The 12,148-nt window shown below is 57.9% G+C and overlaps 1 protein-coding gene across 1 annotated transcript; it reads right to left on the bottom strand.

The window, feature by feature from the left end:
• Positions 1 to 2,271: 2,271 nt before the first annotated feature.
• On the bottom strand, positions 2,272 to 3,327 carry FAM110D (family with sequence similarity 110 member D). Its single transcript, XM_077838079.1, has one exon. The coding sequence runs from the start codon at positions 3,325 to 3,327 to the stop codon at positions 2,272 to 2,274; it is 1,056 nt and encodes a 351-aa protein (XP_077694205.1).
• Between the last annotated feature and the right edge of the window lie 8,821 nt (positions 3,328 to 12,148).

The following is a 12,148-nucleotide window of genomic DNA, read 5'->3' as shown; positions in this document are numbered from 1 at the left end:
CCTGTGGACCGAGGAGTTGGCAGTACTCCCGTACAGTGGGTCACAGGCCAAGCTGTTCAGGAAGCACAGTGCAAAGACAGAAGCGTGGATGGCCAGGGCTGTTGAGTGCTTGGCCTCCCACCCTGGCAATGTTATGGCTGCTATGAGCCAGACTGAGGCCCAACAAACTCATAACCCAAGACACTGAACAGGCTTTGGACTGTTCCAGTTTTCAGTCAATCATAAGAGGGGCTCCTTTCAACCCACCATCCTAGAGGCAGAGGCTCCATCTTGGGTCTCCACCTCTTTCCACTCTGAGGACTGCTCGGTTAAAGAGCCCTCTTGCCTCAACTTCCCACACCCAAGGAGCTCCCCTTCCATGGCCCACCAGAGAGAACCACTCTCCCATTGGCCATTCCTCCAGGCCGGTTACAGGCCTTTCCGCTAGAGCCAGTGGTGGGGCTGGCTGGGAAAGTGCTAGAGGCATGAAGCCCCGTTTGTGTTTTAAGTCAAGCAGAAGGTGTGACCCCAAGAGGCAGCTGCCACTGCCCAGGTGGGGAGGGGGGGAGCAGAGGCCACGAAAGGAGTCGGTTGGTTCAGCACTCCCCTGAGATAACCTGACGACTCTTCCCCTGCAGATTAAAGGGAGCCATTAATCACGGCAGAGCTTCTGGAGCACCTGGAGGAGGAGGGCACAGGTCACGGGGGTAATCGGGGCTCCTGAAAGGAGGAGTAAATCATCCCTCAGAGCGCACTCAGGCAGGTTCCCGTCAGGCTGGAATCTGCACAGGCTGGGAAGGATCATTCTGCTCCTGGGAGCTCAACTCCGCCCTGCGGGGGCTGGGACAAGGAAGCAAGGCTAGGGATGGTGGCCAGCAGAAGTTGCTGAAGGCAAAGCTGATATTGGGGGAGGGAAGGGGCCTCAGGAGGGCAGAGCCTGCTGGAATCTTCCCGCAGCCCCCAGGAGGAAACTGGCCCACCAGCCACAGAGAAGCAGATTCTCCAGAATGATGTTGAACTCTGCCGCTGGGAGAGGGGTGGGAGAACTGGTGATGCCCTGTACCCCACCTGAGCATGGCCATGATCCCAGCACGCCCCACTGCCATCCAGTCGCCTCCCCTCTGTCTACCCCTCTGCTCGGCTCTAGCGGGAAGAGGAGAGGCAATGGCTCAGAGCCCTCCTCAGTTCACTCTGCTGCTCTGCTCCCACTTGGAGTACCTGGGGGGGGCGCAGGAAAACACAGACAGGATGCAGCTCTGACTATCCTCACCGGCTTTGCCCCTCGCAGGTGAGCAGAGATCACACATGGCAGGATTTAAAACACAGCCGGCTTTATTCAACTTTTCAGATCCAGCCAAAATGAAAATTTCTCATGGGTGGGTGGGGTGTTTTGCAGCGTTGGGGGGGTGGGAGGGGGCTCCCAGGATTGGCACAGCCAGGTCTCACGGCTGCCCACACTGCTGTTAGTTACAGCTGGATCCTGTTCTCATGGTGCAGCCACACACCTAAACACTCCCCAACCTGCTAGCATCACGCCAGCGCCTCCGGCCATTCCCAGATCCCTCAGCGAGGGAGGAGACCACGCAGCCAGAGGGTCCATTTCTGCCCTTACGACCTCATCTACTGCAGGGCCAGCTGCATCAGTGAAGGGGCCAGGCCGAGAGCGTAGCAGCAGAGAAAGGCTTAAAGGGCCAGTTTGTCTCCCCCTTCCAGTCCCATTGCTACAAACGCTCGAGGGGGGTGAGACTCAACCGAGAGGGAGCAGAAGCAGGGGGGCAGCCCAGGGGGAGCTGCTCCAAGCCCCCTCTCCCAGCACAATGCCTCCCCCGGGCACCTTTTAAAATATTCAAAAGAGGAAAGTCTCTGTTGAGCACACTGGCCCTCAGAGGTGAATGTCACCCGCACCCCCTTCCCCGCTCAGCAGGATTAGGCCATGTGGTGCTGGAAGCATCTGAGGCCCCCCACATTTACATTACAGTCCCCCAGTTGGCAGCCCCAGTGCAGACAGGTGCTTGTGGGTACTTGCACATACAAGGCAAGAGCAGACCAGGAGGGAGGAGCCAGCTCAGGACATCTCCCCCCCAGCGTCTGTTTCACCCAGGGGCCAAACGATCTGTCTGGTTCATGCCCCAGGCCGCCTCCTGCCCACGCTGAGAGCAAGCGGGGGGCGGTTGCCCTGGCCTTCGCTGGAGGCCGGACTGGCAGGCTTGGGCCCCGAGCTGGAGTGGAGATCGCCTGCCCCCAGCCTTTGAGACGGGACGGGGTCTCTCTAGGCCGGCCAGGGCCCTTCCCTCAGACCGTGGACTCCCTGGCCGTGGTCCAGGCTCGCTGGCAGCCGTAGAGCCACTTGATCACCCGGGCGTTGCGCTCGATAATGGAGACGGTCGAGCAGAGCCGTGCGCCCAGCTCCTCCGCCTCGGGCCCCGCTTCGCAGCCGCTGGAATGGGCCGGCCCGCTGAGCTCCGAGCCGGCCGAGCCCGCGCTCCCCAGGAGCAAGGAGGAGGCCGCGTCCCAGCCAGCAGGACCGAACCTCTCCCTGCCCAGCACCTCCACCAGGTCCCGGTCCAAGCCGCAGTAGTTGAAAAACCTCTCCTTCTCGGAGAGGGGCAGGGAGCAGCCTCGGCCCAGCTCCCTCTTGGCCTCCTTCGGGCCTGGCCCCGACTGGGGGCTGGGCAGGTGCGTCTGGGTGCCGCGTGGAGGCTGCACCACGGGGCTCGCGTTCGGGCTGAAGATGCCGCCCCCTGGGCTCTGCGTTCTAGCAGCCTCCTTCTCCACTGGCACCCACACCATGGGGGTCTCGTCGCTCTCCGGCCCCTGCTGCCCGTCGCCCAGGCCCCTGGAGGAGGGGGAGCCGGGCAGTTTGTCTCTCAGAGGCCCCTGGAAGAGCCGCCTGACCAGGCCGGAGCCCTTGGCATTCTCCTTGTTGACGGCCGTGCAGTCCCGTTTCTGCCGGTAAATGATGAGCGAGTCGGGCCTCAGCAGGCGTTTGCTGCTGCCCCTGCGCGCCACGGGGGACTGGGGGGAAGGCAGCAGCTTCCTGGGGCCGTTCTGCTTGGGGCTCTCTCGGCCCAGCTCTGAGCTCTGACAGATCTCGTGACAGTGGTGGAGAGTCAGGCGCCTCCTGCTGCGAGGGGAAGGCCGCGGGGGGCAGCTACGCAGCACCGGCTCCTGCCGGCTGTTGATCACTTGCTGGGTTTTGACATACTTGGCTTTGTCAGCTTCCAGCCTTTCCACGGCACTCGGGGTGCGGCCCCCGCTCCCCACCTCCATCTGCCTGCGGAGATACTCCGGGCCCCGGTTCAGCAGCCCCAGGGGGGAGGCGCTGCTTGCAGGAGACACAGGCCTCATGGTCTCGTGCTCTGGCACCTCAGCTATCAGGGACAGGGCCTGGCAACCTGCAATGGGGGGCCCCTCAGGGGAACCATAGCGCAAAAGCCCTGAACCCCAAATCCACACTGTTCTAAGGCCAGCCCCTCACGTGGGCCACAGGACACAGACGTGGCTCTTCACCCAGAAACTGGAGCCTGTAACCAGACAGGACTGCAAGAGGGGCTCTCTGGCACCAGCTTCCTTGTTCACAGGGAGCCCCGGAAACCAGCTCTCTGCCCCTTGCCCCAGCGCAGGGGCCAGTCCTCGGTGGCCGTGGTGAAGGTGCACTCAGCCCCTGGAAGGAGAGGAGGGAAGTGGTTAGTAATAGGAAAGTTGTCACCGCCACCACCGGCGAAGGGCCCTGCATGGGTAACGGGCAGCTTCCGTCCATCCCCAAGATGGGGAAGGACCTGGTCCCACCACAGGAGAAGTTCTGAAGTCTCCAGTTTATCCGCGTCCCCATTCCCCGCACAATGTAGCGCCCAAGCTTCCCCCAGGAGAAGGACCATTTTGAGCAGGAACCATCATCTCAAGGGGAAGCCACCCTCCAGCTAGGTCATTCACACACTCAGCTGCATCAGCCAGAGATGGAGCAAAGCAAGACCCTTTGGACGAGGCCCCGCAGCCAGACAGAGCCTGGATATGGCAGCAGGGGACCGGGCAGCCCAGAGCTGCTGCCTGCTCTGTGGGAGATCGATCAAGGATTCAGGAGCGAGAGGAAGACAAGAGCCCCAGGGGGAGGAGTCTGTTCGGGCCCCACCTCCCCCACAAATTGGAACTTGCCCCCCACCCCCCATGTTGGGGGTAGACAAGGGCTTCTGGTTGGAGCCTCTCCCCCCTCACCATGGCAGAGATGGGCACCCAGAGAGTCCAGAGCCCAAGACGATGGGGGTAGGGGAATGAAGGAGAGGAAGAAGGAGGAGAATGCATTGGCGAAGGGGCAACCCGGAGCTGAGGAGAGCAGGGAAGGAGCTTGATTTTCTTGTCCAGTAAAGGGGCCGGGCTAGATGCCCCTGTAAACCACCCACCCCCGTGGCTGCGTTCAAGGTGCCAGGAGGAAACCAAACTACCGCAGAGGGCCGCTTAGCAAACGAGACACTGACGAGACGGAGGGGGGCACTTTGGTGGGATGGGGCAGCCGGCCGGGGCTGCAGTTTCAGGGAGGGTTTTGATGCCACCTCTAGACGCGGCGTGCGGTTCAGAGCGGTCTGGGTCGGGCTGTTGAGGGGCCCGGTGATTTTTCCAATGGGTGCGACTTCCCCCTCTCCCCGCCGGGGCAGCCCCAGCTCCTCTCAAGCATCACAGCTGCCAGGATGCTGGAAAAGGAGAAATCGCAGGCTGAGCTCTGCTGGGATGCCACCGTGCTTCACGCCAAGGAGGAGCCAAGGAGGGCACACGGCCCATTGGCACAACAGCCGGACTGGCTAGCTCAGATGCACAGCAGAGAGCCTGGGAGGGGACAGAAGACGGGGCCTTTTTCTAGACAGCAGCAGGCTCCTAGGTGGGAATAATCACCGCAGGAAGAGGAAAGCACTGAACAGCCTGGGTTATTGCAGAGCTTCCAAGAGCAACTTAAACAGGAAAAAATACCGGAGCCCGCAGCCTTATCTTTATGTGCCCAACGGTAGCAGAACAAAGACAATCCGGCCATCAAGTGCCACGCTTCCCGGCAGCCCCCAGCACGGCCAGGGCTACCTTCAGGGAGCAAAGGAGGAGCCAGGTTGGAGCAGCTGGGAGGGGAGGAACCAGACGGCAGGAGGCGGAAAAGCCACAAGGGCGTTTCTGGCTCCACTCGCCTTCCGCGTGGCTCAGAATAATCACAGCGTCTGAGCGGCCCCGGATTGGGACGGGCTCCCTTCTGGGTTTCCCTTTTCAGAAAGGAAAACAAGAAAAAGGCTTTTTTTAATCCGTCCAAGTCTCAGCCAGCTGACACACTGACTCCATAGTGGTTGTCGAGGGCTAGAGTCCCCCAGCAGGCAGCATGGCCCAGCGGCTAGAGCACTGGACTAGGAGTCAGGAGACATGGGTTCTACTCCCAGCTCTCACCTGCTGGGCAACTTTGGGCATGTCACTTCCTCCTTTGTCTCTGTGACTCAGTTTCCCCATCTGGCTCATCTATTTAGATGGTCAGCTCTTTGGGGCAGGGATTGGCTCTGACTAGGTATGCGTGCAAAGCCTCCGTGTGCTACTGTCATATAAACAAGCACCTGTCTGGTTCTGGGACCCTTTATCCTCGGCAACCAAAGAGCCTCCTCCTGGAATAGGTGGGCCAATCCCCGAACCATTAAACTTTGCAGGCTCAGATCCCAACCACCTCTCATTCACAGCGAACAAGCCTCCAACAAACAAGGCTTAGAAAGGGCAAAATCCCCCCTGGCTTTGCCCCATGACTAATTCCTAATTCATATGAGGCCCTAAATGAGCAGCCAGAGGTCACTGCTGGCATCGTGACCACCAGAGAGCCATTATTAGCCCACTGGGCATAATGGCTCTTATTCACCTCCCGACTGACCATCCATCCAGGGAAGGACTAGGACAAAGCAAGGTCTGAGCCTAAGGGGCTGGCTAAAGAGGGGCCAGGGTGGGACCAGGGCAGTAAATCTGGTGCTGAAGTTGACAGCAGCTAGTGCAGGGGGCCTGGAGTCAGATGCAGAAGCTGTAAATGGCCCAAGCAGATGGTTTCCTTTAACAGAAGAGACACAAATGGCGCTGAAGTGACTGATCGGAAGCTAATGGTTAACCAGCCTGCTTGCCCCAGGCAGTCACCATTCTCTGCCCATTGCTGGAGAAAAGCCCATCCACACTCTGAGCTGCGTTCCCTCCCCCCACAATTCCCCTCCAGCCTGCCAGGGAACACTCAGGACACCCCCCCAGCTAACTTGTCTCATGAACACTTAGCCCTTCTCAGCTGAGGATCTCCAAGCACATGACAAACAAGAACAAAAATAAGCTTTTCAACATCCCCTGGAGGCACGTCCATCTCATTCCCATTTTACAAGTGGGGAAACTGAGGCATGAAGCAGTTAAGGAAGTTGCCCGAAATCCCACAGGAAGTCTATGGCAGAGCCAGATCGCCCTGGAGCTGAACCAACCGAGACTTCTCAGACGAGAAGCAAGAGTTGGGACTGAGAAAGAGGCAACAGCTGGAGTTTGATACTGTGGTGTTAGGAAGGAAGGGATCAGCACCCAAACCCTCCACCAGCTGAGCCCCACTTCCTTCTGCCTTTCCTGCCCTTTAATCCCACCACACACCTCTGACCCGCACAGTCATGGTAAAGATCCCACACGTTGGAGATCAGGAAGACTTTCACACGGAGACTTCATGCCACCCAGGGAGAGGCTGCCCAGGGTTTGGCTTACCCAGTTTGGTCATGCAAAGAGGGGTTGCATGATATAAAGGCACAGATTCCCTGCCGCCTTCCCAAGGGGCATTTCTGATGGAAAGGTTCACTGCCTTGATCAGTCCTGAGTGCAGGAATTTCAACTCCAGCTCTCAGGGCAGAGATCAAGTCAGCGGGGGAGCAAACAGGCCAGCTCCCAAGCTGTTATTAGACCCACTGGGGAAATGGAATTTCCAGCCTGCAGGAAATCCCTCTTTCCACATTTGCTTTCATCCCAAAGGAGGAGGAAAAGTCAAAACGGTGAGAATTTTCGTGAAGCAAAAAGTTGGTAAGCTGAGAAATTGGGAGAGGAAATGAGTTCCATCAAAGTGAAACACTCGTTCAAACCATTTCCTTTTGCGTTTTCCCAATTAAAAAAACGTAATAAAAAAATCAACATTTTTGGTTCCCTTGTGCCTCCCTGTCTGCCTGCATCCATCTGTCGTCTCTGGTCTTACAGACCAGCTTTTGGGGGCAGGGACTGTCTCTTTGTCCTAGGTTTGTACAGCGCCTAGCACAATGGGTCCTGGTGCACTGACTGAGCCTCTCACATGCTATCACAAGACAAACAAACAGTTTTTTTTCACAGGGAAGTTTTATTTCAGCGCATCTCCATATTTTGCCAGGAAAGTTTTCTGCCAGTTCTCCCCAGTATACTCCAGCTAGATCTGCCGTGGAGCTTCTGAGTCAAAATGTGATTGTTCCTACCACAACACCACCACTCTGCTTGGGTACAGCACCTTGTGGGGAACCTGAAAGCATTTCAGGCCCATGAATTAAGCCACATAACAGTCCTGTATGTAAAGCCAGGTAAGGATCACTGCACCCACCTATGGGGTGGAATGCAGCAGGTCTTGAGCAGCCCATCGCAACGCTATAGCAACGGCTGGTGTATGAAAGGAAGAAGAATGCTGCACAGGTGGAAATGCCAGGGCAGAGAGAGAGTTCCCGAGTTAGAATATGGCCAGGACACCAAAGGACAGATTTTCAGCGGAGCTCAGCTTGGTTCATGACTGAATGCCCTTGAAAAACTGGCCATAAACAGGAGCTGAGCACTTGAAAACCTGGCCCTGATTGAAAATCCAGCCCCGAGACAAAAGACTCACCATGGGCGAGGTGCCGTACCAAGACACACATGCCACATGAGTTGGGACAGCAGCAGCCAACACATGAGATGCCTCGTTGCCCATTGTTGCCAGACACCTGGCTCCAGCCCTGGAGCTCACAGGCGGGGAAAAACATGCATCTCGAAAGATCACCCCCTGCACTGCTCACCAAGGAGAGGTTGATTGCAAAGGCTGCAGGAAGGCTCCCCTGGGGGCGTTCCCCTGTGGATCTTAACACAGCACTGAAGCTAGACCAAATTTTCTCCATTTGGGAGCTTAGATCCCATCCTGTGTTATCCCAGGGCCACTAGGATGCAAGGAGAAAAAAAACAAACAAAAACCCTGCTATAAAAAGCCCAAAGAGCTGACCTTCCGCCTCCTAAATGTAGTGCTATAAATAAGCAGTTCCAGGGCAGACACTCACCCGCCTCCCTGGCCCGTGCCCTGCAGAGACAGCTCTTAAACACAGGGCAGCCAGATCTCAGTTCCCAAAAGCAACCAGCCCAGGTCTCCAGCCTCCCGCGGGCCCCGAGCTGGACGCCCGAAGGTAGCACCCGCTCGCCAGGGCTGCGCAGAGCCAACAGGGCTCCAGAGGAGCCCACAGCAGGGCATGGCCTGCCCCAAGGGACAAGACACTGCGCCCTGCCCACAGAGCCTGGCATTGTCACGCATCCCCCCATTCCTACCTCCCAGGGCCGGTGTTAGACTGACTGGCACCCAGGGCAGAAAGCCGAAGCCTGAGCCCTGCCATGAGGGGCTAAAGCCGAAGCCTGAGCAACTTAGCTTCACGGCCCCCTCCCGTGGCACGGGGCCCCAAGAAATTGCCCTGCTTGCTCCCCCCTGGGACCACCCCAGCCTTGCAGCAGAAATTCTGCTGAGCCGAGCAGCGTGGCTCTAAGGCAGGGCAGGGTGGGGGGCTCCAGGCAAGTGGTACCTCAACACAGAGGGTGAACTCACCAAGCCCGGCTAAGGCATCTCCAGTCAAGCGCCAGCTGGTCCTGCCCTGCCAAGAGCTCCCAGGGAACTGAGCTCAGCCAGGGCCTGCAGCGGCTGCGGGATATACAGGGTCAGGGGAAAGCCATCCCCTCCCTGTGCATTAACCCCATTCCCGCCCGCCCCCAGCCTGCATTAACCCCTGCCCGCCTGCCCCCCCCGCCTGCATTAACCCCTTCTCTCCAGCTCAGACCCAGTGCATTAACCCCTTCCCACCCACCCGCCACCAGCCTGCATTAACCCCTGCCCGCCCACCGCCAGCCTGCATTAACCTCTTCCCTCCCACCCCCAGCCTGCATTAACCCCTGCCTGCCCCCAGCCTGCGAATTAACCCCTTCCCGCTCGCCGCCAGCCTACATTAACCCCTTCTCTCCAGCTCAGACCCAGTGCATTAACCCCTGCCCGCCCCCCAGCCTACATTAACCCCTTCCCGCCCGCCTGCATTATCCCCTTCCCGCCCACATTAACCCCTGCCAACCTGCCCTCAGCTTGCATTAACCCCTTCTCTCCAGCTCACTGTGTATTAACCCCTGCCCTCCTGCTCACACCCAGCATTAACCCCTTCCCTCCAGCTCATACCCAGTGCATTAACTCTTTCCCGCTCACACCCAGAATTAACCCCTTCTTTCCTGACCCCACCCAGCATTAACCCTTGCCCTCCTGCTCCTAGTGCAGTAACACCTTCCCTCCCTCTCCTAGGTTCATGCCCACAGTCCCTTTTTCTGCACAGATGCAACACGTACCACAGTGCCCACTCTATCTAAAACCGTTCCACCATCTCTTACCCACTGTACATTGCCCCCGGCCTTTCCCCTACATCTGCCTTATGCTTGTTTACATATAATCTGCCCCCTCCTAACCAGAGGCATCATTTGCTATGGGGCAATTGTTCCCCCCCCCAGACTTTTCATAGGTCTATATGCTCCATTGGGTCTTCCACTCCACCCACCAGACTTTCCAGGAAATAGACAATCACATATAACAACATGATTTCCCTCCCTCCCCCAGATTTTTCTGCAATGACACCCCGGTGCTAACTGCCTACCTTCCTCCTCTCTGCTTTACCATCCATGCCTCACCCTCTTCTTTCCTGATGAGAAGACTCTCCAACGCCCCTGCTGCTCCCCCCGCCCCCATCTCTGTCTCTAGGGTACTGGAGGGGGCTGCACGCACACATGGCCAGGGAGGATCCATTTGTGGCTGCAGTTGATCTCCCTGGCAGGTTTCAATTGGTGCCCTGGCGTTGCCCTGTCTGCGTGCTGCCAGGAGCGGCACGGGTGGTCTGACTCTGACATTCACAGGAAACCTCTGGCCTTTTAAGTGGCTGCAGAGAAAGGCTGGCCTCGTGGACCGGGACACAGAAGAGCTGTGTTCTGTGCCGAGCGCTGTCGCAGATGCCTGAGTGAGCCTGGGCAAGTCACATCATCTCTCGGGGACTCAGTTTCCCCTATCTATAAAACGGGGGCAAAGATCCTTCCTGTCTTGCTCAGGTCGACCGCGCTATTCAGGGCAGGACTCTCCCCAGGTGTACGTGCAGCGCCGAGCACAACGCATGACAAACCACAGATACTGCTAATCCGAGCTGCGGCCTGTGCGTGCAACTCTGCCACAAATGGTAACATGCAAATACTGCCCGGGGGCCCATCGCTGCTCAGGCCCGGATTTTACCCACCCGCTTCCCCGGGCTATTCCGAACAAGCCCCACTGGCATTAACCCCCAAATTCACCAAGGTGTTTTCGGCACCTAATTCCCATCACAACAAAGGAAGCGAGGAGCTGGGCTTAAGTCCTGGAGTCTACGTCCCGTTCTCCTCCCTCCCGGCTTTCCTCCCCTGGTCTAGATCAAGCTCCACCCTCACACCATTCCCCCTGCTCAGTTTGTCTGAGCTTCCGCACCTTGAGCTGCCACTTGGGGCGTTGCAGGAGGGGGTGGAGGGAACAGGTTGCACCAATGGAGTGGGTGTCTCCGTCTGGGCTGGGAGAGAACCCTCAAGGCCTTGCAGCAAACAGCCACTCCTCTCTTTGCCCTCTCCCTGCCAGCACCAGGTCTGGAATGAGACACAGTGATACGGGGGCCCCAGCTGTTTCTCATTTTACACCTCATTACTCAGAGGCCCGGGGTGCAGCCCGGCAGCAGGAACTCGACTGCAATTCGCCGTCCCCGGGGACCCCCGCTGAGCGAGCAAACATGAACTGAGCGCTGATGGGCTGACAGGCGGCTGTGTCTGAGCGGACCTTGGACCGGCGGGTACCGCAAGGATAGTTCCCCAGAACTTCTCTGCATCTGCTGCATTTACTCGCTGGCCCAGATCCATTCCCAACACACATTGCAGTGAAGCTGCACCAGAGGGGAATTAGGCTCATTAACCCCCACAAGCCCTAAGCCTGAGCTCTAACCTCTGTTACTTACTTCCCCTCTCACTGTCCCTTAGCAGGCACGTGTCCCACTGTCCCTAGAACGGTGCTAGACACGAGACTCTGAACCGGCAGAGGGAGAGCACAAGGCCTGCTGCTGCATTTCCTTGGCAGCGAAAAGGGTTAAGAGCCGGCCAAGCCCAGCCAGGGGAAGGTTCCTGCCTTTTGTCTTTCCTGGGGAGTTTATAAATTGCAGGAAGGTGGAGTGAAGCCAGGGGTTATTTTTACATCTGCCCTTTGACCTGCCTGAGGGCTGTTCATTCTGCAGGGAAAGGGCCCTCCCCAGCACCGAGGCAGGGAGACTGACCAGCTCTGTAAACAACACGCCGCACACTTCTCGGGGCAGCCAGCGGGAGCAGCAGGCAGAGCTGAAGCAGGCAGAGGGCAGCTTGTTCCTTCTGCACTCAGCTTATTCAGACTTGAAACCCTGGCTCAGTTCTCCGTGCTCCAGCCCCCCGTTTTGAGAGACAGGAGCATAGACACAAGAGATGGGAAAGAGAGATTTGGCACCGGGCCCAAGGAGAGAGAGATCACCCCTGCCCCCAGCTCGCCCTCCCTCCCAGGGGATGCGTTTGGCTCCCGTCCTTTTCAGGGCTGCAGCTTGGTCCTGTCACAGCAACGCTGGTCCCATTGAAGCCAGCGAGACCTAACCCTGAAACAATGCATTGGGGGCATGAGTATATTACATCCTACCCCTGCAGCACCACCGTTCTTACAGGCTCTTCCCCTGGCTTTGATGCTCAATTTACAGTCAGTTTAAAACGGAAGCTGGGGTTGGTTTATAACAGAAGTTGCAACAGTGTTTTTACACTTACACACTTTTTAGTGCATGGCTCCTGCTCACACCAGTGGCCTGCTGAGTCCAGGACAATGTAACACATACAAAGTGGGCACGCTGTTGCAGCA

Source organism: Eretmochelys imbricata, chromosome 19 (genome assembly GCF_965152235.1).
Source record: "Eretmochelys imbricata isolate rEreImb1 chromosome 19, rEreImb1.hap1, whole genome shotgun sequence".
NCBI classification, from domain to species: domain Eukaryota; kingdom Metazoa; phylum Chordata; order Testudines; family Cheloniidae; genus Eretmochelys; species Eretmochelys imbricata.
This window is presented reverse-complemented; position numbering and strand designations above follow the sequence as displayed.